This window comes from Oncorhynchus keta, chromosome 11 (genome assembly GCF_023373465.1).
Source record: "Oncorhynchus keta strain PuntledgeMale-10-30-2019 chromosome 11, Oket_V2, whole genome shotgun sequence".
In the NCBI taxonomy this organism is placed as follows: domain Eukaryota; kingdom Metazoa; phylum Chordata; class Actinopteri; order Salmoniformes; family Salmonidae; genus Oncorhynchus; species Oncorhynchus keta.
Genome location: NC_068431.1, coordinates 54195991 through 54223332, shown reverse-complemented (window position 1 = coordinate 54223332; position 27342 = coordinate 54195991). Strand labels below are relative to the sequence as shown.

The window sequence follows — 27342 nt, the reverse complement described above, 5'->3', positions numbered from 1 at the left end:
GGCATCTTTCCCATAATATTTATACACAGACAATGGTTTCTCTGCTAATAGTAATATATTGTATTGAACATTAGCTACTTATTTCAATTGACAGTCTTGCGTAAACACATTTATTTGTATAATGACTGTTTTGTTTGTTTATTGTAATGGGTAAACCTGGGGAATAAGATGATGGCTGATGGGTTGCAGTGCACTTAGTTAATAAGTCTGTGTCATTTGGATTCAATGCACTTTCGGGGGAATCATGGCGGAATTGGATGTCGATATTGAAACGAAAAGCGAGTCGAGTGGAGTTGGAGAAGATGAATGGAAAACAGTAGTGTTGAAGAAAGTGTTGAAAACTGAAGGGGATGATGAATGTGTGTCAGACAAGTTTTTGTTTCTTGTTTGGATGTAATTTTTGGATAACAATGTTTATCTGGGATATCAGTTTGGGGGTTTCGAAGAAGGTGAATCTTGTGCTGGTAAAAGTGGGATCAGTCAGTGTGACCACGAGTGGACTTGTCCTGATTAATAGTGTGTCTGAGGAACAGAGGAAGAAGGCAGTGACCACTGGGCACAGACATCAATTCAACATTTATTCCACATTGGTTCAACACCATTTCATTGAAATGACATGGAGACAATGGTGATTCAACCCGTGTGTGGGCATCACAAGAGTTGTGTAGTGCTTCGAACTCCAGAGTAGAGCACCTGCTAAAGGAGTCATCTCTGGGGTGTTGTTGGATATCAAATCAAATTTATTTATATAGCCCTTCGTACATCAGCTGATATCTCAAAGTGCTGTACAGAAACCCAGCCTAAAACCCCAAACAGCATACAATGCAGGTGTAAAAGCACGGTGGCTAGGAAAAACTCCCTAGAAAGGCCAAAACCTAGGAAGAAACCCAGAGAGGAACCGGGCTATGTGGGGTGGCCAGTCCTCTTCTGGCTGTGCCGGGTAGAGATTATAACAGAACATGACCAAGATGTTCAAATGTTCATAAATGACCAGCATGGTCGAATAATAATAAGGCAGAACGGTTGAAACTGGAGCAGCAGCACAGTCAGGTGGACTGGGGACAGCAAGGAGCCATCATGTCAGGTAGTCCTGGGGCACGGTCCTAGGGCTCAGGTCCTCCGAGAGAGAGAAAGAAAGAGAGAATTAGAGAGAGCATATGTGGGGTGGCCAGTCCTCTTCTGGCTGTGCCGGGTGGAGATTATAACAGAACGTGGCCAAGATGTTCAAATGTTCATAAATGACCAGCATGGTTGAATAATAGTAAGGCAGAACAGTTGAAACTGGAGCAGCAGCATGGCCAGGTGGACTGGGGACAGCAAGGAGTCATCATGTCAGGTAGTCCTGGGACATGGTCCTAGGGCCCAGGCCAGTTGAAACTGGAGCAGCAGCATGGCCAGGTGGACTGGGGACAGCAAGGAGTCATCATGTCAGGTAGTCCTGGGGCATGGTCCTAGGGCTCAGGTCCTCCGAGAGAGAGAAAGAAAGAGAGAAGGAGAGAATTAGAGAACGCACACTTAGATTCACACAGGACACCGAATAGGACAGGAGAGGTACTCCAGATATAACAAACTGACCCTAGCCCCCCGACACAAACTATTGCAGCATAAATACTGGAGGCTGAGACAGGAGGGGTCAGGAGACACTGTGGCCCCATCCGAGGACACCCCCGGACAGGGCCAAACAGGAAGGATATAACCCCACCCACCTTGCCAAAGCACAGCCCCCACACCACTAGAGGGATATCTTCAACCACCAACTTACCATCCTGAGACAAGGCCGAGTATAGCCCACAAAGATCTCCGCCACGGAGATACCCTTGCGACAAGAATCCCCGGTGTGGTTAGTGCCCGTCACACTGGCATGGGCACAGTTTTGCAGGTCTGAGCAAACTCCCCCCACAGTTTTATAGTTAAAATCATGAGGAGTCATGGGGATCATGACTCAGAGTTCATGGAATGCCCTGTAAAGGCATTTTCATACATAGGGTTTGGTTTACTTCCAGCAGAACTTGGCTAAGTGAAGCGAATATCTGTGCTCGCAAACTCCCTAAAGACCTTCGCTTGAAAAATTAGGAAAAAAACAGCAACATTACTGTTGTTTGAGCTACTGTAGCAACAACATAGCCATAACACTTCCTCAAAATAATCTGAAATGATCTAAGATAAATCAAGAAATCTGTAATAAATGTATGTTTTTGCCAAAGAGGTCTTAATCAAGGAATTTTTCAATCTAACAAAGATGTTTGGAGCAGTTTTTCTCAAGTGAAAAAATCATCATGAAAACTAGTAGTCTCTTGAATGACAACAAACACTTCACTCAAGAATCCACTTCCATAGTTCATTCCTACAAGGAGTAGCACTGTTGACCAATCACTGACCGAAGGGGCGTAGACGTTGGCAACCGAGCTTCAACTTGTGTCAAGAAAAAAGTGTGTGTGCAGGGAATAGACAAAAATTTGGACAATAACTTCAAAATATATTGGCATAATATATGCGCAAACTGTTTAGACTGGGAAGCATGCGACAGGCTAAAGAAAGTAGGAGGTTGATGTGGCAAAAGTTAGGGTGGTCCATCAGATTTGCTATGTGTAGGCAATCAAAATAATTGTGGGAGCTAGTGGCACTAGTGTTGAAGATATGGTAGTGGATGTACCAGAGCCCACAGTGAATATCCGTCAATCAAGAGCACCGGATATGCTACATGTGAAGAAAGTGGATTTGTGGCATTCATTGCAACTATGATAAACTGCACGGGTCAAATAAAAAGGAAGACGAAGCAAAATCTTTGTGGATGCTGAGGAAAAATATCTCGGGCTTCAGGAATTCAGATCTGCCAGGGTTATTGGTGACGGAAAATGTGATGGCCCTCCCAGGCTCCTGGATAATTCATTTTAACAGACGGAGGGAGCATTTTGATGAGTGATTTTGGGGTAGTTAACAAGTTTTTTTTCTTTCTAAATATATTATTTTATGATATTTTTTTGCTGCACAGTAGGTGGCGGCAACACAACTTTTTGGACGTAGTCCGCTGCAATACCCCAACGAAGACGATTCAATCAAATACAGAAGGGGAAACCCAGAAACGTCACAGGGGCTATAAAGCTGATGCATCTGTTTAGAATGTTTTCTCAGCACAGAGCTGAAGATGGAGTTACATCGGTATGTCACTGATAGCAAAGCCCGGAGAAGAGGAATATTGGAACAGGGACACGGAAAGGTTGATTTCGGTCTGTGCCAAGCAACTTGACTAAAGGTAATTGAAAGGAGTGATTTCTGGGGTAGTGTTAAGTGTGAAGGTGGAGCAACTGAAGTTGAAGATTCCTGGTATTTGTAATGCCCATCATTTGGTGCGACACAGACTCGGTGGGGAGCGTGGTGAAACGGAGGTGTCAGTCTGTCCTTTTGAGTTTTGATTATTTACCTAACAAAGTCATGTTAGGATATATTAGTTATGAGGTTGGAGCTTTTGTGCCAAATCCCACTGCGGTGTTTCAGGTGCCACGATTATGTGTTGGAGAGAGATTCCAAAATGTGGAAAGTGTGCAGGAGGGCATTGGACAGAGGATTGCATAGTTTCTGTGGGAAAAGTTGTGTGTCATCTGAAGGGGTAACCATGTTGCTAGGGATCGGAAGTGTCTGGTAGGAGAGAGGCAGGTTGAAATGGCCATGCTCAGAAGTGAAGAAGGTGTTTTATGCTGAGGCAGTCAAGAAAGTAGAGGAAGATGGCTCAAGGGTGAGATCCTGAGAGTGTCCCTGTGAGTAGTAGATCTGTGCCAGCACAGAGGGATAGGCCAACCTGCACTTGGGTGTACGAGATTTGACTTCAGAAGAGTTACAGAGTGTGTTGAGAGGTGGTGTCCCGTCCACCTAGGCCTTTGGCGTGGTGCAGGAGCAGATAGGGTCAAAGTAGTGGGATGGGGTAGTGGGTTTTTTAATGACTGTAGGGTTAGTTGGAAGGGTGTTTATATTTTTTCTATACATTTTGTATCACAAAGTGTAACGGATTTATACTATTTTCCAGTTGGGGACGATAATGCACCACATTGGATGCCCACCACCATTAAAGCCCACTGCAGAAGAATAACGTTTTCTTACCACCAAATATGGTAGTGACAGGAAGTTCAGTCGTAGGTAGTGGGAGATTTTGTCAACAATGAAACATCTGATCTCAATACATTTTTCTATTCCCAAAACTACAATCTGTTACAAACACACTGCACTGTCTTATACACTTGACACTTTGCTAAAGTGTAAAAAAAATGTTGTTTAGAAGGAGTGCAAGGTCGAATTGAGTTTGTGCACACACAGACTTCACGGAGGAGACGTTCCCTAACGGAAATATGCAAATACAAGCTACAATGAGCCAATAGGATCTCGCTAGCTCTTGATTTAACCACCTCCTTGCATGTTCTGCCCACTATGTTTTGCTCCCACTGTAAACGACACAGATTAACCATCTTGGGTTAGTTGTAAATATCTTTGGTTCAATGCATTATTTTGAATGAGTGTTGCTTGCTGTTGATGGTGAATAGGGCTCCAACGAGGGGTTCCGAAAGTGGGTTCTCACTATTGTTATTTTACTGCTGCTCTTTAACTACTTGTTATTTTATTTCCTTTTATCATTCATATTTAGACTGCATTGTTGGGGCTTGTAAGTACGCATTTACTTACTGTAAACCTGTTGTATTCAGCGCATGTGACTAATAACATTTGATTTGAGCAAATTCCAAGCGGCCTGATTGGTGGACTGCTGCAGAGATGGTTGTCCTTCTGGAAGGTTCTCCCATCTCCTTAGAGGAACTCTGTCAGAGTGACCATCGAGTTCTTGGTCACCTCTCTGACCAAGGCCCTTCTCCCCCGAATGCACAGTTTGGCCGGGTGGCCAGCTCTAGGAAGAGTCTTGGTGGTTCCAAACTTCTTCCATTTAAGAATGATGGAGGCCACTGTTCTTGGGGACCTCCAATGCTGCAGAAATATGTATATAGGTACCCTTCCCCAGATCTGTGCCTCGACACAATCCTGTCTCTGAGCTCTACACATAAATCTTTCGACCTCATGGCTTGGTTTTTGCTCTGACATTATTATTATTTGTATTTATTTTTTATTTTCTGTTATTTTACCAGGTAAGTTGACAGAGAACACGTTCTCATTTACAGCAACGACCTGGGGATGAATGAGCCAATTGTAAACCGTAAACTGGGGATTATTAGGTGACATGCACTGTCAAGTGTGGGACCTTATATAAGCAGGTGTGTTCCTTTCCAAATGACAGACTTCCTAAATACCTGTTTTTTTAGTGTCATTATGGGGTATTGCATGTAGATTGATGAGGGGATGAAAAATGATGTAATCAATTTTTGAATAAGGCTGTAACTTAACAAAATGTGTAAAAAGTTGAAGGTTCTGAATACTTTCCTAAGGCACTGTATGTATGTATGTCATGGGATGTATAGACATTATGGACAGTATGTGGATAGAATATTTAGTATATCTGTAGAATATGTAGGATACAATAGTATATATATATATATATACACACACACACAAGGCAATAGCTGAATAGGATGGCATTGACAAGAATACAGTATATACATATGAAATGAGTAAAACAGTATGTAAACATATTTAAAGTGACCAGTGTTCAGTGATTTCTTGTCTATCGGGCAGCAGCCATACTATTTTTGTCCAGACTGCATCAGATACATGGTCTACACATTTTTTATTTTACTAGGCAAGTCAGTTAAGAACAAATTCTTATTTTCAATGACCTGCGATTGGTTGCTAAACATTCTCGAGCGGGGCTTAGCGATGGGTCAATTCACTATTTCAAAATAGAGATAGCCTCAATGGCGCTACCCATGTTGTCACAGACTCTATAATGGCACAGATATAGAGGACTCATCTTTGTCTCTATCTATGGACCAGACCAAGGGGCCAGGGTTCGGATCTAGAAGTCCAGTTCCTCCTGCTCCTACAGTTCTGATTCGGTACTGCAGTTTAACTGATTCCCGGCCCAGAAAAAGGCAATTTCCATAGACGGCCACAGAGAGAAATCAATTTAGAAAATGACTAATAAGACACTTTAGTCATCACATTTGCGCACAAAACATCCATTGAATTATTCAAATTATTGTTGCAGAGGCAGATTTTTTTTTCTCCAGCACTCACAAAGATATAAACTTTTTTTTTTCATTTTCAATGTTTGCCATGTTTTTGGATGACGTCGCCGTTGCTCATGCTGCTCCCTGTACGCACTGAGTGCTAGTGCGCATGTGATGTTGGTCCTTATAATCCGGATGAAACCTGGAAGGTCTATGAATGTATGCGTACATGAGTGCATGCTGCCCCAGTTTCAACTGTACTGCCTGCGGCTATGGAATCCTGACCTGTTCACCGGACGTGCTACCTGTCCCAGACCTATTATTTGACCATGCTGGTCATTTATGAACATTTGAACATCTTGGCCATGTTCTGTTATAATCTCCACCAGGCACAGCCAGAAGAGGACTGGCCACCCCTCATAGCCTGTTTCCTCCCTAGGTTTTTGCCTTTCTAGGGAGTTTTTCCTAGCCAACGTGCTTCAACACCTGCATTGCTTGCTGTTAGGGGTTTTAGGCTAGGTTTCTGTACAGCACTTTGAGATATCAGCTGATGTACAAAGGGCTATATAAATACATTTGATTTGGTTTGATGAGTAGATTACCTTGAAATGAGGGAAAGACTGCTTACTTCGTCGGAGGACGAGGCTTCATCAACGTTTAAGAAATCCATATTCCTCCCTAAAATCTCACCAGAAGGAACAGATTGATGGTTTCAGCCATGGTATTCTCATTTTCCTTATATTGTTTAACTTTACCTAACAAGCATCAAGTGACAATTTTTCGGAATACTCAGGTACTTCAATTTATTAGTTTGTTCTTGTATGACCAGAATACCTATTTTGTTTACAAATGTACGAAGAAGACTGAAAGCTGCATTTATTTTTTATGTACACAGTAACTAAGATACTGTTTTAAAGGGCATACAGGTCTGCCCTGACTTTACACGGTTATTGTTCTATTTAGTTATTAATACTTATTTCCAAGTGAAATAGGTCTTAGGAACATGTACATGTAAAATATTTTTTATGATCAGTTTTCATATGCACTTAAAATAGTACTGTAATTGCTGGACTATTAAGCGCACCTGAATATAAACCGCACCCACTGAATTATTAAAAAATATGTATTTTGTACATAAATAAGCCGCACATGTCTATAAGCCGCAGGTGCCTACCGGTACATTGAAACAAACGAACTTTACACAGCCTTTAAACGAAACACGAATTGTAACAAAAATTAAACAGTGGCCTACCAAGAAAGTCATTGGTCACTATCTTCCTCCTCCTGTGCACTGAAACTTCTGAAGCCATCTCCTTCGGTGTCGGAGTTGAATAGCCTCAGAATTGCTTCATCCGATGTTGGATCGTTTTCATTGTCGCTCTCGTCACTTTCATCCGGAGGCAAATACCCCGCTGAGCTCATGCTGCCCCTTCAACACGCAGCAGTCCAGCCTTTCGAAACCCGTTGATGATAGTGGACTTTTTGACAATGCTCCACGCTGTCAGGACCCACTGGCAGACTTGACCATAAGTTGCTCTTCGCATGCGGCCCGTTTTAGTGAAGGATTTCTCCCCACTTGTCATCCAAGCCTCCCACTGAACAAGGAGCGCCACCTTAAATGCACGATTTACACTGATGTCGAGTGGCTGCAAATACTTTGGGCCATCTGCTTTTCTTCCCTCTGAAAGCTGTTGTTGTCTTTTTGCACTGAGTCAGTTCCTCACGCTGCTTTCCAACGTCTTATCGTCGACTCATTAAGGCTAAGCTCCCGTGCAGCAGCTCTATTTCCTTTTCCAACAGCCAGATCGATCGCCTTCAACTTGAAAGCTGCATCATATGCATTTCTCCGTGTCTTTGCCATGATGAGGGTGACAAAATTACTACCGTAATCAGAATGATGGGAAGTTTGAGCGCGCTCGATTTACGTCACATTATGTGACGGTGCTCAGTTTCTTGGCGGCATGAATCTTGTGAAAGCGGGAAAAATCCATAAATTAGCCGCGTCATTGTATAAACCGCGAGGTTCAAAGCGTGGGAATAAAGTAGCGGTTTATAGTCCGGAATTTATGGGTAGATACCCTTTTATTTAAATTATTATTTTGTATTTTATTTTTCAGAATAGTTCCAGAATAGTTCCTGATTACACTTTTTAGTCTCTCTTACTACAATAACTTAACCCTTGGTTTGGTATTGAACATAATTTTCAGTTGAATTTCAAAGCCGGATAACGTCTACCTTAAAGTTTATGGAATAAGCTATTTTCACCTTAAATTGACTTAAATGGTGCAGATCTCGGTTCCTTGTCATTTATGTTCAATGCTCCTACGTTTGACTCATCCTACTATAGTTAATACTTTGTTGTTTTGTCTTTGTCTATAGTTTCTCTTAATGCTAGGGGGTTACGAAACAATGTGAAGCGCAAGGCCTTAGTTTTATTTGCTAATTAATTTAGAACAGCTTTTTTCTTTTTTCAAGAGTCTCACTCAATTTCGGCCTCAGGTCACAGTGGGACAACGATATTTGGCTTTCCAGTGGATCTGAACTCTCCGCTGGTGTCACTACAATGAAAAATACCTTTGGTGGTAATATTCTACACTCGGAATGTGATCCCTTTGGTCATGTTATTTGTCTTGTGATCATTTACAATGACATTATGCTCATTACTGTAAACTTCTACGGGTACAACACCAAACATGAGAATGATGAGTTTCTTGAATCTATAGAGAAACATATACTTCATTGGTTATCTAAATTTCCAAATTCGTTATTATTGATAGGAGGGGACTTTAACATTACTATAGATATAGTAGGCCAACCAATCAGAATTTGGGTTTAATACTTTTTTATGGAAAAAGTTTGATCTTACTGATATATGGAGAGAGAGGTTTCTGGCCGACAGATCATTCACTTTGAGTAACAAAACAGGTTCCAGACAATCCAGAATAGATTTTTGGCTTATATCAAAATGTATTGATAGTGAGTTTGTTACTACAAATATTTGTACTGCTCCCCTCACAGACCATAGGGCCATTTACATTGATATCAAAATATTTACCCCTGATACTAACCTTGGTAGAGCATCCTACTGGAAGCTAAAAAGCTCATGATTAAATAATGATATAGTTAAGTTTGAGGTTAAAGATCTGATTTCACACTTTTGGGAAAGGGCTTGTGAAGAAAAATCTTATTGCAAGAACTGGGAGGTCTTTAAAGTTGAGGTGTCCAAATACCTTAGAAAATATTGGAGTAATCTTGCTAAGACCAGAAGAGCTGAGGAGGAAAAGGTGATCATTGAGATCAGAGGTCTCCAGCCGGCCTCTCTGGGAGGAGAAGATGGAACTAATTGAGTTCCAAAATAAACTGGATAATATATATAGATTAAAAGCAGAAGGAGCCTTTATTAGATCTAGGAAAAAAATTGATTGAGGAGGGAGAACATAATTCATCCTGTTTCTTTAGACTTAAAAAAAATTCACTCTGAAAATAACACTATCCATAAGTTAAAGATTGATGGTGTTATTACAGATGACCAAAAATTAATCGCTAAATACTGTAGCATTTTTTACAGAAAATTGTAAAGCTTTACGTACTGTCAGGAATCCACAGATATGTTTTTTTGACTCACTGAATAATGTTCACTCTATCAGTGATATAGAATATAAACAGTGTGATGAACCCATACAACTTGAAGAGATTATAGAGTCTATCAAACATCTAAGGAACAATTAATCACCAGGTGTTGATGGAATTAGATCAGAATTTTACAAATTATTTTCTGAACAAGTAGCTCCCTTCCTATTTGAAGTCTTTTTTAGAGAGTATTAAAAACAATGTTCGCCCTCCTACAAGTGAGTCAGGGGTTAATAACACTGATACCTAAGCCTAAAAAATAAGTGCTGCTCATCGAAAACTGGCGTCCAATTTGTCTTCTTAATAATGACTGTAAGATATTAGCCTTACTACTTGCAAAAATAATTAAAGAAGTCCTGGATGCAATCATTGATGAAACACAGTCTGGCTTCATGAGGAACAGACATATGTCTTACAATGTCAGACTAGTATTAGACATACTTGACTACTCAGACCTAATAACTGAGGATAGCTTCATATTATTTTTTTGATTTTTATAAAGCATTTGACACAGTAGAGCATCAGTTCCTCTTCCACTCCCCTGAGAGACTTGGCTTTGGGGATTTTTCTGTAATGCTATTAAGACTCTCTATGCAAATGGTAACAGCTCTATCAAATTGAAATATGGCACCTCACCTAGATTTGAGTTAAAGAGAGGAATTAGGGAAGGTTGTCCTATCTCTCTCTTTCCATACCTGTTTTTATTAATCACCCAACTTCTTGCAAATTCTTTAAATAATAATCCTGTACAAGGTATTTCCATAGCAGGCAAAGAAATTATTATAAGCCAGCTGGGTAACGATACTACACTTTTTCAGAAAAATGCTAACCAAATTCCCATATCGATCAACGTGATACAATCCTTTTCCCAAGGGTCTGGTCTATATCTATATCTTAATATTAATAAATGTGATCTCATGGCTGTCAAAGATTGTGTGACACCTTCATATTATGGTATTCCAGTAAAATACTAACTTACATATTTAAGCATAACCATTACAAAGGATCAGAAGTCTCGAGGCTTACTAAATTTGAACCCTCTTCTTAAAAAACCACAGAAGAAGCTAAATCAATGGCTACAGAGGGACTTATCTTTAAAAGGAAGAGTCCTAATATCCAAGGCTGAAGGTATCTCTAGACTAAGATATGGCACTCTATCTTTATATCTTGACAGTAAAATAAGCAAGGAGATAGACCAGATGCTTTTCAACTTTCTGTGGAGAAACCGTACCCATTACATTAGGAAAACTGTTGTAATGAACCCCAATGAAAATGGTGGGTTGAATTTTCTGGACTTTACTACCTTAAATAATACTTTTAAGATCAATTGGATAAAACAATTCCTAAGAAGACCCACTTCTATCTGGAATTTTATTCCTCATCATATATTCTCTACTTTTGGTGGCCTTCATGTTGTTTTGCAATTATAATATTGACAAAGTTCCAGTGAAACTTTCTGCTTTTCATCGGCAGGTTTTCTTGTCATGGTCCTTAATTTATAAACACAATTTTTCTCCACACAGATATTATATATGGAATAATTGGGATATATTGTATAAAAATACTTCTTTGTTTTTAGAATATTGGTTCCGAAATAATATCCTATTGGTGAGCCAATTTGTAAATGCAGAGGGTCTTTTACTCAGTTATAAGGAATTCTTATCACTTTACAAGGTCCCTGTAACACCTAAAGAATTTGCAATTGTTTTAGATGCCATTCCCTCAAGGTGTTGCTCTGTTATTCAGGAACGTGTCAAGACCCTGTTGACTCATCAGTAGGAAAGATTTGTTTCTCTTTCGGCCCATTCAACAACAGAGCGATACAAACCTTGTTTCAGCAGGATGTTATCCTGCCAACCACTATATGAAGAAGTTTAAGGAAAACATCAACTCAAATGGCTCTTTTTGTAATGACCACCCAGAAACAGTGCATCTTCTTTGGCATTGTATTCATGTAAGAAAACTGTGGCAAGACATCAGTAGATTTATAATTGAACAATTTTATGAAGGTTTAACACTACTGTGGAGAGATGTACTGCTTGGATTCTTTACCTACGATAGGAATAAGGTGAAACATTTTTATATAATTAATTTCATTATTCTTTTGGCCAAATTTCATTGTAACAAATGTAAATTTACAACCAAAAGAAACATTTTCTTTCCCCACAAAAAGAAATTGAACTGTATTTTAAGACAATTAAATACTCTACTAACAAAAAAGCTGTTAGAATTATAAGTATATGTATGTCCCTTAAGGTCCTTGTGTAATGTGATATTGTACCCCCTAGCTCAATTGTCCATTGTATTTAATCTATATATACTTGTATTCCCTCATGTACTTTCTGTATTGATTTGTTGTTAATAAAAAATACATGTTCAATATTTTTTTTTAAAGATTACCTTCAGCTAACATCAGTTATTGTGGATATTGAAGCATTTGTGTAATCATAAAAAGCGTATAATTTATGAAGGTCATGTTAACTGACTGATAAATCATAGAATTAAACGTATTGGATCTCTTAAATCTGTGTTAACGTCAGATCTTATTTTCGGCGTTAATCCCAAAACTTTACTATTTCCCCATTGCCATGGCTGAACTAAGAGAGATAACTCATTTCCGGGTTATTTGACTACATGCTGGCGAACTCTATTATACATCAGTGGACCAGGCCCAGTTACATTGGTGTCTATGGGAGACCCACCCCGTTAAGTAGACCGGAACTGATCATTTTTTTCAATGGTAAACGTCTTGAGAGATCTTCATTTATCCACCATCATTGACCCCATCTTCCACATGTTCCTTTTCTCGTCGCTGCCTTTTCTGGTCGCCACTAGTTACCACAGCCACAAAGTCATAAACCCGGCCCATTTATACACTTTCTCTTCTTAAAATCCGATTTTAAACCTAACTTTGATCATAATCACACTGCTACATGTGTCTAACCTTAAAGTAAGACCAAAAAGCGATTTAGTGTTTTCATGAATCTTTACGACATAGCCCAATTGTCTTTGTGGCTGTGGTAACTAAGTGATAACCCTTTTACCTTGCTGACGAGCTCTTTCCGGTGGAGACGTGGCTAGAGGTCCTTCCATATTGAGACAGTAAATCAAACAGACGCAAGTTTCACTCCGCATAAATATTATAGTTTAGACACTAATACGTGGTATTACATTACGGAAACGGCACAAGGATAACAACAAAATGGTGAGCTATGAAATGTAATTGATCTACTGTATTTAGCTTCTAGCTATCTGTCTTGTTCCGCTTTGACTGTGAACATTGCATTTGCTGATAGCTAACACTCTAGCAAGTTAACATAGCTAATGTTGCTGCGTATGCATGCAAATATACTCACCTTTAGTATATATTGGGATTTATATCATTAGCAAGCTATCAATAGCGCTTTCAAGCGCCATCTCGTCGATTAACGCCAGCTCAGCTAACGTCAGCTAGTTAGCCTTTGCGTCTGTTTTGTATCAGCAGGCCTAGGTAGCTAATGTTATATTGGCTGTTAATTGTAAGTAATTGAACTGGTATTGGTTAGATTGCAGAGTTTACAAAATAGCCACTCTGTAAATGACTGGTGAAAAGAGATTCTAGATTCCCTATTATGTCTCGAGTTAAAAATTGAGGATCCCAGCTTCTATACCAAGCTTGCCAAGTTGATAGCTGTGTGAAGCTAGCCACAATATTGGAATAGTCCATGCTATCTTGGATCCTTGGGACGCCTACCCAGTTGAAGTTGACATGTTAAAATGGTAAGGGTTAGGTGGAACCAGTACCTGAGCTTGAGGAGACGATGAATATGACGATCTCTGACGCCCAGGATCCTTAAATTCAAAGTCCGTCCCAACATTAGCCAGCTCTGCAAACGTCGTCAAAAAACGATCGGTACTTACTATACATATTTATTTGAACCTTTATTTAACTAGGCAAGTCAGTTAAAGAACACATTCTTATTTACAATTACGGCCTGGGAACAGTAGGCGAGCTGCCTTGTGCAGTGGCAGACGACAGATTTTTACCTTGTCGGCTCGGGGATTCGATCTGGCAACCTGGCCCAACGCTCTAACCACTAAACTACCCACAGCCCCGAATTATTGCCGTTATGGGTACAAAAAATGTCTAAATACAAATAAAAATAAATGATTTTTAGGGATACGTTAGCGCCGCCGAAGGCGGATTTGGCGCATGCGCACTTGGTTAAAGCTATTTTATTTAACCTAAATTTAACTAGGCAAGTCAGTTAAGAATACATTCTTATTTACATTGGCGGCCTAACCCGGATGACCCTGGGCCAATTTTGCACCTCCCTATGGGACTCCCAATCATCATGGTCGGTTGTGATACAGCCTGGAATTGACCCAGGGTCTGTAGTGACGCCTCTAGCGCTGAGATGCAGTGCCTTATACCGCTGCACCTCTCAGGAGCACCCCCCCCCCCATTGAAAAAAAAAAATGCTAAAGAAGGTTGGAATGTTAGATCATTTACAAGGATTACAATAATTCATTAATTTCGCAAACAATTAAAAAAGTTTCCCACTGGATTTATTAGACTGCATAATTGCATTGGGGGTGTACATGTATTCAATGTACAGCGTTTGCTCCTGAGTGTGCACCCATGATACAGGATATCATCTAGAGAACGACCAATATCGATTGTTTTAGGGCCGCTACCGATATTTGGGCGCCAAGGAGGTTGATGGATGATATTTTAGGTCGATATTCAATGTCATTAAATTTGAAAATTTTGAATGAAAAAAATTATCAAAATGTACCAGTCTTAACTACATAACATCGGTGGTAATTTTATTTCAATCATTAATCTCTTGACCCTAATTAGTTGACTGGTCTATTGTTTGGTCGATAGGCTGTTGGTCGACCGTTTTTCTTAAGTCGAGCAGTAGCAGATATTTATTTATTTATTTATATTTAACTTTTGGCTGGTACTGTGTATGCATGTGTGTACATACTTATTCCAAGGTTTTTTTTATTTTTATTTTTTATACAATTTTCAACATTGTAGAATAACAGTGAAGACATTAAAACTATGAAATAACACATGGAATCATGTAGTAACCAAAAACATGTTAAACAAATATAAATATATTTGCAATTCAACAAAGTAGCCACCTTTTGCCTTGATGACAGCTTTGCACACTCTTGGTATTCTCTCAACCTGCTTCATGAGGTACTCACTTGGAATGCATTTGAGTTAACAGGAGTTCCTTGTTAAAAGTTCATTTGTTGAATTTCTTAATGCTTTTAGACAATCAGTTGTGTTGACAAGGTAGGGGTTGTATATAGAAGATAATCCTATTTGGAAAAAGACCCAAGTCCATATCATGGCAAGAACAGCTCAAATATGCAAAGAGAAATGACGGTCATCATTACTTTAAGACATGAAGGTCAGTCAATCTGGAAAATTGCAAGAACTTTGAACATTTCTTCAAGTGCAGTCGCAAAAACCGTCAAGAACTGTGATGAAACGGGCTCTCATGAGGACTGCCACAGGAAAGGAAGACCCAGAATAACCTCTGCTGCATAGGATAAGTTCATTAGTTACCAGCGTCAGAAGTTGTTGCCCAAATAAATGCTTCAAAGTTAAAGTAACAGACACATCTATCTCAACATCAGCTGTTCAGAGGAGCCTGTGTGAATCAGGCCTTAAGGGTTTGTAAGTAAACATTTTACGGTACACCTCTTGTATTTGGTACATTTGAGTTTTCTCCTGTAACTGTTTTAAAGTCACCATTCGCCTCATGGGGAAATCATTGAGTGTATTTTTTTTCCCTCTCCGGAAACCGAATTAGGAAGGACACCTGTATCTTTGTAGTGATTGGATGTATTGATGCACCATCCAAAGTGTAATTAATAAAATGTCTGCTTTCTAAAAAATTTGTAGCCATCTACATTTGTGAGGCTAAGGAAAACCTCCCTGGTCTTTGTGGTTGAATCTCTGTTTTGAAATTCACTGCTCAACTGAGGGACCATTTTTATAGATAATTGAATGTTGGGTACAGAGATGAGGTTATCCTAAAAAATCATGTTAAACGCTAATATTGCACAAGGTCCATGCATCTTATGTGACTTGTTAAGCACATGTGTACTCCTTATTTAGGCTTGCTATTACAAAGGGTTTGAATACTTAACATTTTTGAAAAACACGGAATTCCACTTTGACATTATGGGGTGTATTGTATGTGGCTGTTGACCAAAAAAAAACAATGTTATCCATTTTTTTAAATTCACCTTGTAACACAATAAAATGTGGAAAAAGTCAAGGGCTGTGAATACCTCCTGAAGGCACTGTACATCCAAACATTTCAGGCCAACTGAAGTGTCTAGTAGGGGCTGTTTGGAATTTAGCAATAGACTTGAGTTGACACTCATTGACACCTTTTCCATGATCAAACAGTTATGGAGTCAATAGACTTCCTTATATAACAAGAGAGAGACAGGGAGGTTGATTTTTAGATTAGGCCTAGTAATTGGTAGTGTGGCTGAACTTTCCCAAATGTATTTAAATACATGAAATCAAATTCAGGCCACAGACAAACACTTACTGTCAGAATTAATTTAGGCTATTTTACAAGTAACAACCTGAAGTCAACTTCTTGGTGTTCTGTTTCCAGTCACACTAAAGGAAACTGAGACTATGTTTGTGCGTGTGGTCAACCGTATTTGCGCGTGTGGTTCATTGTGTTCGTATTAGCCTACCTCTGAAAAAGATGATTGAAAGCATAAAACCAAGGTAACACAATGTGCTCATTTAACTGAATCTTTGAGGTTGAATGAAAATAACATTTGTTTTTCTCTCAGAACTTAAAGAGCAACTACTGCTATGTTACCTAACCAGGATATTTTTGCCCCTTATGGTGTTGATGTTAATTAATTCAAGACATCTCATGTGTCTTGTTAGAAGTGACCACTGTGATAGCTGACTTCAAAAGCCGTACACCGGGTGTAATAAACATTAGGAATATGACACTGACAAGGTGAAAGCTATGATCTCTTATTGATGTCACCTGTGAAATCTACTTCAATCAGTGTAGATTAAGGGGAGGAGACAGGTTAAAAAATGATTTTGAAGACTTGTGACATTGAGGATTATGTATGTGTGCCATTCAGAGGGTGAATGGGCAAGACAAAATATTGAAGTGCCTTTGAACGGGATATGGTAGTAGGTGCCAGGTGCACCGGTTTGTGTCAAGAACTGCAACGCTGCTGGGTTTTTCACGCTCAACAGTTTCCCGTGTGTATCAAGAATGGTCCACCACCCAAAGGACATCCAGCCAACTTGACACAACTGTGGAAAGCATTGGAGTCAACATGGGCCAGTATCCCTGTGGGACACTAGTGAAACTTACAGTCGTGCCCTGACGAATGGAGGCTGTTCTCGTACAAAGGGGGAACAACTCAATATGGTGTTCCTAATGTTTTGTACACTCAGTGTATATTGTAATATTAGCTGAATAGGAGCAACACTTGAATATTTTGTCTACACGTCTTGAATCTTATCCATGCATGGACTCAATCATTGCTTTTCTGTTACTATGGCCTCTTCCTCTTGTCCCAGGTGCTGTTGGCAGCAGCGGTGTGCACCAAGGCGGGCAAGGCCATCGTGTCGCGGCAGTTTGTGGAGATGACCCGGACGCGCGTGGAGGGCCTGCTGGCCGCCTTCCCCAAGCTGATGAACACAGGCAAGCAGCACACGTTTGTGGAGACTGAGAGCGTGCGCTACGTTTACCAGCCCCTGGAGAAGCTCTACATGGTGCTGGTCACCACCAAGAACAGCAACATCCTAGAGGACCTGGAGACACTACGCCTCTTCTCACGCGTGGTATGACATACTCTCACAGATGCCCTGTTCACACGCACGCACCTTCACAAATATCCTCAGTCGCCGACTCACACATGGTCTCACCCACACATACTTCTAGAAGTGGCAGAGGACACACATTATGTAAACAGTGTTTGTTACGCGTAGCCCAAACAAACTGTTTCTAAGTTTAAAGTAAAAAACAGTTGTTGTTTTTTCAGTTTGGCAGAGCCAATACAAAGTTTGCCGCTGAGTAAAAGTATCAGTAGGAATTTGTGATGAGTTGAGCATGGATGACTAAATGACCAAATATATTTCTTCCTTAGATCCCAGAGTACTGTCGGGTGCTGGAGGAAGGGGAGGTCTCAGAACACTGTTTTGACCTGATCTTTGCCTTTGATGAGATCGTGGCGCTGGGCTACAGGGAGAATGTCAACCTGGCCCAGATCAGAACATTCACAGAGATGGACTCTCACGAGGAGAAGGTGTTCCGCGCCGTCCGAGAGGTGAAAAGAGAGCAGCAGCAGAACTATAATGAACAGATTTACATTACGTTACTGAGTCTGAATGAAGGGGAGCAGCAGAACTGAACAGCATTACATTATTATTGTAATGTAGCTGAATTGCTAAATATAACACTAGTCTGAATGAAGGGGTTTTGGTCCAAAAGACATTAATGTTTTATTCCGAAAGTCTCCTTTGTTCTCTCTCCATCTCAGACCCAGGAGCGAGAGGCTAAGGCAGAGATGAGGAGAAAGGCGAAGGAGCTGCAACAGGCCAGGCGGGACGCGGACCGTTCAGGGAAGAAGTCTCCAGGGTTCTCCGGCGGGTTCGGCAGCATGTCCAGCAGCAGCAACGCTACCATCATCACAGACACCCTCATGGAGCCAGAGAAACCCAAGGCTTCACCTGTCCCTGCCAGGTACTACCCTCGGTATATTAGGATTTTGAGGTGTTATGATGAATGTATCCTGTGTTCTATGTGTAAGACGTATTTGTTAGTATATTTCTTGGTTGGTTATGCTCAATGGAATTTGTGAAACTTGTTTTGTCATGTATTTTTAATATTGTAGAAAGTTAATGAGCTATGTATTCCTCCGTAGGGCTAGTGGTCCCAGTAAGGCCCTGAAGCTGAGTGCCAGAGGGAAGGAGGTAGATGACTTTGTGGACAAGCTCAAGTCTGAGGGACAAGTCATCATGCCCAGCTCAGGGAAGAGGCCCTCTGAGGCATCCAAAGCCCTGCCTCCACCAGTTAACACAGAGAGGTAGGTTTTATATTATATCCCACTGATTACAGGCAGTGTGTTTGAGGAATCAGTTTGCACAAGGCAAGGCACAGAATCGCTCATCTTGATCCCATAATGCAGAGTTATTTGGGATGCAAAGTGATTGTAGATCAGTGATTCTACACAGTCCAGACTGCAATGTAGTTGGACTCAAACACCTGCAGGTTGATATGTTCAACTGTATCTTACCTCTGCCCCCTGGTTCCCAGTGTGCACCTGCGTTGTGAGGAGAAAATCAGCCTGACCTGTGGGAGAGATGGAGGGCTACAGAACCTGGAGGTCCTGGGTATGATCACCCTCCGAGTGGCCGACGACAAGAACGGACGCATTCGCCTCACCATCAACAACGGTGACAAGAAGGGAGTCCAGCTGCAGGTAGGTTCCAAACAAATACATAATTCGTTCCAAAGGGGGAAAGGTTCACGACCTCAACACAACAGATATACATGTCAAGGCATTCGTGGATTTGGCCTGTGTAAATCAAGATTTAAAATGGTACCCAACCACAGTTGTATTTGCTTTTGGTGCAGCATGATGCCATGGGAATTTTAACAATGTGTTTTTAAAATATTTTTTTATATATTTTTTTTTACCCCCTTTTTCTCCCCAATTTCGTAGTAAAAAAGTATCCAATTGTTAGTAGTTACTTGTCTCATCGCTACAACTCCCGTACAGGCTCGGGAGAGACGAAGGTCGAGAGTCATGCGTCCACCGAAACACAACCCAACCACTTCTTAACACAGCGCACATCCAACCCGGAAGCCAGCCGCACCAATGTGTCGGAGGAAACACCGTGCACCTAGCGACCTGGTCAGCGCACACTGCGCCCGGCCCGCCACAGGAGTCGCTAGTGCGCGATGAGACAAGGATATCCCTACCGGCCAAACTCTTCCTAACCCGGGTGACGCTAGGCCAATTGTGTGTCGCCCCATGGACCTCCCGGTCTCGGCCGGCTGCGACAGAACCTGGGCTTGAACCCAGTCTCTGGTGGCACAGCTAGCACTGTGATGCAGTGCCTTAGACCACTGCGACCTGTGAAGCCATTAACAATGTGTATCTATCAATTTTTCCCTCCCTGCACTATCCAGACCCACCCTAACGTGGATAAGAAGCTCTTTACCACAGACTCCGTGCTGGGCCTGAAGAACCCAGACAAGTCCTTCCCTCTGAACAATGATGTGGGCGTGCTCAAGTGGAGGCTACAGACCACAGATGAGACCCTCATACCACTAACGAGTCAGTACACTTTACTAGAGTTTTAAGTATTTCTATACTAGTGTATACTGTTTTTCCTTAGTGTTTCTCTCTCTGGAGAGCTGGAACCCATTCTGTTCCAAGCATTCAAACTATTTTGTTCCAAGCATTCTAATAGGTTGTTATCAATATAGCATCACAAGGTGTAGTGTGTTAAATTGGCCTGCTGGGGGGCAAGGAGACCCCCAGCTCCGCTAAAACCATTGACAACCGTGTCATTTTCGAGGGATTGTTAATTAAATGTTAACTATTTGGTTGTAACATCACCTCTTGAGGAGCATAGTCACAACTACAGATTTCTGATTATTCCATGTGAAACAATTATGCACATTTAGCTCTGTCATCAGAGTTATACAGCAAGTAACTGCATGCTTTTCATGATCAGTAAACATCAATTAGACTTCAGTGCAGCTTTGGACGTTATTGATCATAGTCTGCTGTTGGAAAAATGTATGTGTTTTGGCTTTACACCCCCTGCTGTAATGTGGATAAAGAGTTACTTGTCTAACAGAACACAGAGGGTGTTCTTTAATGGAAGCCTATCAAATATAATCCAGTAAGAATCAGGAATTCCCCAGGGTAGCTGTTTAGGCCCCTTGTTTTAAAAATGTTTACTAACGGCATGCCACTGACTTTGAGTAAAGCCAGAGTATCTATGTATTCTATATATACACGACAGCTACTACAGCGACTGAAATGCCTGCAGCACTCAACATAGAGCTGCAGTTAGATTCAGAGTGGGTGGCAAAGGAATGTTAGCCCTAAATATTTCTAAAACTAAAAAGCATTGTATTTAGAACAAAACACTCACTAAACCCTAAACCTCAACTAAATCTTGTAATAAATCATGTTGGAAATTGAGATGACTGAACTGCTTGGAGTAACACTAGATTGTAAACTGTCATGGTCGAAACATATTGATGAAGTAGTAGCTAAAATGGGGAGAAGTCTGTCTATAGTGAAGTGATGCTCTGCCTTAACAACACTCAGTCGTGTGGTCAGGTGCCACAAAAAAGGACTTGGCTTTTGGCTTAGGACAGGGCAGCACGGCTGGCCCCTGGATGTACACAGAAAGCTAATATTAATAATATGCATGTCAATCTCTCATGGCTCAAAGTGGAGGATAGATTGACTTTATCACTACTTTTATTTATGAGAGGTATTGACAAGTTGAATGCACCGAGCTGTCTGTCTAAACTACTGGCACACGGCTCGGACACCCATGCATATCCCACAAGACATGCCACAAGAGGTCTTTTCACAGTCCCCAAGTCCAGAACAGACTATGGGAGGCACACAGTACTACATAGAACCATGACGACAAGGAACTCTATTCCACATCAAGTAACTGACACAAGCAATAAAATTAGATTAAAAAAAAAAAAAACACCTTGTGGACACATGCGCACACACACACACAAAATAACATACCCACTATACATACACATGGATTTAGTGGTGGAGTAGGGGCCTGAGGGCACACGGTGTGTTGTGAATGTATTGTAATATTTGTAAAATTATATGAACTGCCTTCATTTTGCTGGACCCCAGGAAGAGTAGCTTCCTGCCTTGGCAGCAGCTAATGGGGATCCATAATAAATACAAATTGATAATGTAATTTCAGATACGTGAGGGTATACTCATGACATCTCTCCACCATTAGCTGGATATTTGAGTGATAGAACATTTAAAAAAATAACTGTACTTGACAAGTATGAGTGGTGTCTGTTAATTTCCAATCCTTTGTGGGCTCTGCCTGTCAAGCAGCAGAAGGGAGCATTTGCCGATGTACTGTCATCTGATAATGTGTACTTTGCCAGTTACCGGTAGAAACTTTGTACCGTTGGCTAAACATAGTGGTAAATAGACCTGATGTACTTTTCCTCTCCAACTTAACACAGGCCTAGTGAAGTTTGCTAACATTATCCCCTTTTCAACATTGTTTTTAATGTTGTTTAATCGAGTTCTGCTGACAGACCATGGACCACATCAATATGGCTTGTTGACAAGTTACCTTTCAGGGGATTAACTAGATGGCTATATCCAAATATTGCGTGATTTGCTTGCCATATATAGTGGTGAGGACAGTAGTCCGACTGCCAACTTTACCGGGACAATGACTTGCCGACGTGAAGCTCTTTTCAAAGTCCTAACCTCTGGTGAAGCAAGCTGATGCATGTTGTGTGCTTAGCTAGCTAGCGAGCTAACTACATTATGTCAAATGGATAGGCTACCCTTGTGTATCATGAAAATACATGATCAATTGATGTTTACTGATCATGAAAATACATGATCAATTGATGTTTACTGATCATGAAAATCATGCCGTTCTTGCTGTATAAAACTCTGATAGTTATATGTGTAGTTCTGACTATGCTCTTCAAGAGGTTATGTTAACCAGATAGTCATGACATTTTATTTCACAATCTTGTGAAAACGGCACTTAGTTGTCAATGGGTTTAGCGGAGCTGGGGGTCTGCACCGTATTGTGACGGTTTATTGATAAAGGCCTCTTGTGTTCAAAACATTCTAAATCTTATGTTCTAGGCATTGTCAGCATTCTATTTTTAAATTGGAGCTGACGGCATTTGAACTACTTTGCAAATATGAAACAGACATGAAACAAACAGACAATCATTTGAGTCAAAAATATGAAATTCCAAGTTTATGCTTCAAAACCAACTTTAAGAAGTAAAAAAAAAAAACAGGTTATATTTGACTCAAATCCATGATGTACAGAAAGGCATTACTGGCAGAATAGATGGATACAGTTTAATGCATAATTAATATAATTCATCAATACCATTTCATGGTAGTCCAAAAAATACTGCTGTCAGGTTGTAAATCACAGATGGCCTGGTAAATTGTTTGCTGCTGCCACCCATTCGGGATGCACTGTTTCAGTTTCAATGACTCACTATTTTGAACAAAGACGCACAACTGTAACTAAGTATGGGCATGTCAATACAATCAAACTAGCAAGGGCAATGATCACAAGTCAATCATAATGTGGCCAATAGCCTAGCGCACGTGTCAAACTCGAGGACCGCTGGCCAAATGGGACGCACAAATAAGTATTAATCTGTCAACAGTTGAGTTTGAATGTGAATTCAGCTTCACTTGTGCTGCTTTCCTGTGTTCCGTTTACAGCCCCCCGAGGGAAAGTGTACAGACACATGCCACTGTCCTAGCTAGGCTACTAAAATGTTGCAGTCTGGCTACATTTTGAGTGCACCGTACAGCAATGCTGCATTCAGCTGCACTGGTGATCCATGCAGTGGAAAAGGGAAAAACATGTTTTAAGTTTAAATTAGAGGTTGGTCGATTTTTTTAAAAAAAGATTTTAACGCCAATACAGATTTAATCAGACTATTAAAAAATAATTTAAAAAATACAACATTTAAAAAGAAAAAAATAAACATTTTCTTTTAAAAATGATTATTTGTAATAATGACAATTACAAAACAATACTGAATGAACACTTATTTTAACTTAAAATACATCAATGAAATCAATTTAGCCTAAATTAAATAATGAAGCATGTTCAATTTGGTTTAAATAATACAAAAACAAAGTGTTGGAGAAGAAAGTAAAAGTGCAATATGTGCCATGTAAAAAAAAGCTATGTTTAAGTTCCTTGCTCAAAACATGAGAACATATGAAAGCTGGTGGTTCCTTTTAACATGAGTCTTCAATATTTCATGGTAAGACGTTTTAGATTATAGGAATTACAGGACTATTTCTCTCTACCATTTGTATTTCATATACCTTTGACTATTGGATATTCGTATAGGCACTTTAGTATTGCCAGTGTAACAATATAGCTTCCGTCCCTCTCCTCGCAAGCATCGTGACCCCATTCGCTCCACAAAGCCGAGGACCTTGCAGAGCAAGGGGAACAACTACTTCACGACGTCACCGATTGAAACGCTATTAGCGCGCACCCCGCTAACACCAGCCTAATCTCGGGAGTTGATAGGCTTGAAGTCATAAACATCTCAATGCTTGAATCACAGCGAAGAGCTGCTGGCAAATGCACGTAAGTGCTGTTTGAATGAATGCTTACGAGCCTGCTACTGCCTTCCACCGCTCAGTCAGACTGCTATATCAAATCCAACTTAATTATAACATAACACACAGAAATACGAGCCTTAGGTCATTAATATGGTCAAATCTGGAAACTATCATTTCGAAAACAAAATGTTTATTCTTTCAGTGAAATACGGAACCGTTCCGTATTTTATCTAACGGGTGGCATCCATAAATCTAAATATTCCTGTTACATTGTACAACCTTCAATGTTATGTCATAATTACGTAAAATACTGGCAAATTAGTTCGCAACGAGCCAGACAGCCCAAACTGCTGCATATACCCTGACTCTGCATGCAATGAACGCAAGAGAAGTGACATAATTTCCCTAGTTTAATATTGCCTGCTAACCTGGATTTCTTTTAACTAAATATGCAGGCTTAAAAAAATATACTTCTGTGTATTGCTGTTTGGGGTTTTAGGCTGGGTTTCTGTACAGCACTTTGAGATATCAGCTGATGTACGAAGGGCTATATAAATCAAATTTGATTGATTGAATTTGATTGATAGGCCTCCTTGCTTGCACACGCTTTTTCAGTTCTGCCCACAAATGTTCTATAGGATTGAGGTCGGGGCTTTGTGATGGCCTCTCTAATACCTTGACTTTGTTGTCCTTAAGCCATTTTGTGACAACTTTGGAAGTATGCTTGGGGTCATTGTCCACTTGGAAGACCCATTTGCGACCAAGCTTTAACTTGAATGATGTCTTTTTCAAAATGCCTTACTATATGTCATTCCCAAACATTCTATGATTTTGTGAAAATAACCATTTCTAAGTGCTCACTTGTCAGAAAATGTAAAAAAAAAAAAAAAAAAAAATGTTATCTTCCTAGGGGTGTATATGAATAGATTTTAATAAGATTGAATGTAGCTAAAATGCTGTCAGTTCCGCTTTAAGTATTCTATCTGTTGTGTTCTTCTACTTCTCCCTAGTAAACTGCTGGCCCTCTGAGAGTGCCACTGGCTGTGATGTCAACATAGAGTACGAGCTTCAGGAAGAAGCACTTGAACTGAATGATGTGGTAATCTCTATTCCCATCCCGTAAGTAAATCGCTCTGAAGCAACTCTGAGATCCCATTTCTCATTTCATCTTTTCCATTCTATACAATGGATTCCGTATTAATTTCCAGTACGAGGGTCTTAGACACTGTTGCAGTCTGTCATCGGAGTTTAATTTCATATGTTTATCTGTCCCTGCAGGTCAGGTGTGGGTGCACCTGTGATTGGTGACCTGGATGGAGAGTATCGTCATGACAGCCGGCGGAATGTTCTAGAGTGGTGTTTACCCGTGGTGGACGTCAACAACAAGACAGGAAGTCTGGAGTTCAGCGTGGCAGGCCAGCCCAATGATTTCTTCCCTGTCAACGTCTCCTTCGTCTCCAAAGGAAACTACTGTGACATAACGGTCAGTGTTTTTTTTTTATGTATTTATTTGTATTATATTTTACTTTTATTTCACAAGGTGAGTCAGTTAAAAACACATTCTTCTTTACAATGACAGCCTGTAAGTCTGTTTAGCAGTTTGTGAGACCATGTAGATCTCCATCCATTGTGTTAACCTGATGGTATTTGGATTTTATTTCCATTGTGACGATGTGTAATGACTCCTGTTCCCCCTCCAGGTGGCCAAAGTGTCCCAGGTAGATGGAGAGGTTCCAGTGAGGTTCTCCTCAGAGACATCGTTCCTGGTCGACAAGTATGAAATACTGTAATATATTCACATACAGTATTACCAACAAACATCAAGATCAGTGGATTGACATATGAAAAAATGAAACAAAATGAAAGTGAGAAGTGGACTTGAAACCCTTTTCAAAAAGAAAAACCCTTCCCACCATGGCTTGGCTTGCCAGCATTTAGTGTCTTTGTACATTTTTACCAGAAATCTATCAACTGATCGGCCTATAGCTGTATGTATAAAGAACCGATCGATGCACCTGCAAGAAGGAATGGTAAAGTCAAACAGGACAGCGTTAGATAACTGTATCCGGGTTAGGTTGGGTGGACCTGGGGGGTGATGACATCTGGGGTGGGCTTTGTGAATGACCCTCTCACTGGCCCAGTTTGTATCAAATCCATTGACAGACAGATTCTGTGAACTATTGGCTAATAGTTTTACAGATATGTCGTAATCATGTACGGAAATACTCTTTGATTACACATACTCCAATACAAACAGGCTTGCGGTCCATGGTATAACACTACAACCACATTTTGTGATTGGTACTGAACTGATCTGAACTGCCTGTCTCCCGCAAGGCTAAATCTTAGCTAAAATTATTAAGATTGCATGTTTTATAGTTTAGCTTCGCTTGAGTTTGAAAGACCTCATTATTAAATCATTTATTTTTCATTACACTGATCTGTCTACAGGCTAGTTAATGTATAATGGCATATTTTGTTTGTGGTATGCTATCAAATCAAATGCATGGAGTAATTCAATGCTGAAATAAGTTTTTGTACCAGACCAGTACAACTCAAGCACAGTAGTTGTATGTACTTTTTGCAATGGCGGGAGGTCGTTCAAAGAAAAAGTCCTGTCTGAGATTTCAACTGTTTTGAGTCTACTTATCAAATGGAAATGATCTATCCAAGAACCATGACTGTCTAACACTCCAAACATCAAACCTTTTTATATGTCAATTATCAGATGCTTTTATCCTTCAGCGTCTTGGAGTACAGTGAGTGCTTACATATTATAACATGCGTAACCCCAATGGGAATCGAACCCACAACCCATGCTCTTATCAGCTGTGCCACAGGAGAACCCTGTCCATCAACACCACCCACGGTCCAACCTCAAACCAGCCCCGTTACAATAAGCCGCCATGGTTATTATGTATGTATGTATGTATGAATGAATGAATGAATGTCAGGGCTCTTCTTGTTTCAGAGTGTATCTATATAGATGGCCATATTCACCTTGACTTTGCTTATGAAATACAATTGAGAGAGGGAGAAGTTAAATAATATTTGTCTTTGTTGGATTTTTCTTCTTTTGAAATTCTGAATTGTATGGGATTCAGATTGGCGGTAAATAAGTGAATCAGACTTTTGTAACCCTATAGAATAATGATCATGGGTAATTAACATTCCAATGTAAACATGAAAAAGATTAAAGTGTATTATGAACTCTGAAGAGTGTCTTTTTATAACG

The 27342-nt window shown here is 40.3% G+C and overlaps 1 protein-coding gene and 1 long non-coding RNA gene across 2 annotated transcripts; one reads left to right on the top strand and one right to left on the bottom strand.

Moving 5' to 3' along the window:
- Positions 1–557: 557 nt before the first annotated feature.
- Positions 558–14053, bottom strand: LOC118390608 (uncharacterized). Its single transcript, XR_008060644.1, has 4 exons — positions 13758–14053; positions 13515–13597; positions 6704–6779; positions 558–1465 (listed from the first exon to the last, which is right to left on the bottom strand). It is a non-coding gene; the product is annotated as an uncharacterized LOC118390608 (long non-coding RNA).
- arcn1a (archain 1a) lies at positions 12768–27324 on the top strand. Its single transcript, XM_035781323.2, has 10 exons — positions 12768–12936; positions 17311–17574; positions 17880–18059; positions 18273–18475; positions 18657–18818; positions 19049–19214; positions 19928–20075; positions 25118–25226; positions 25386–25590; positions 25808–27324. Exons 1-10 carry the CDS (start codon positions 12934–12936, stop codon positions 25895–25897), a joined length of 1530 nt encoding a protein of 509 aa, XP_035637216.1. The 5' UTR covers positions 12768–12933; the 3' UTR covers positions 25898–27324.
- The last annotated feature ends 18 nt before the right edge of the window (positions 27325–27342 follow it).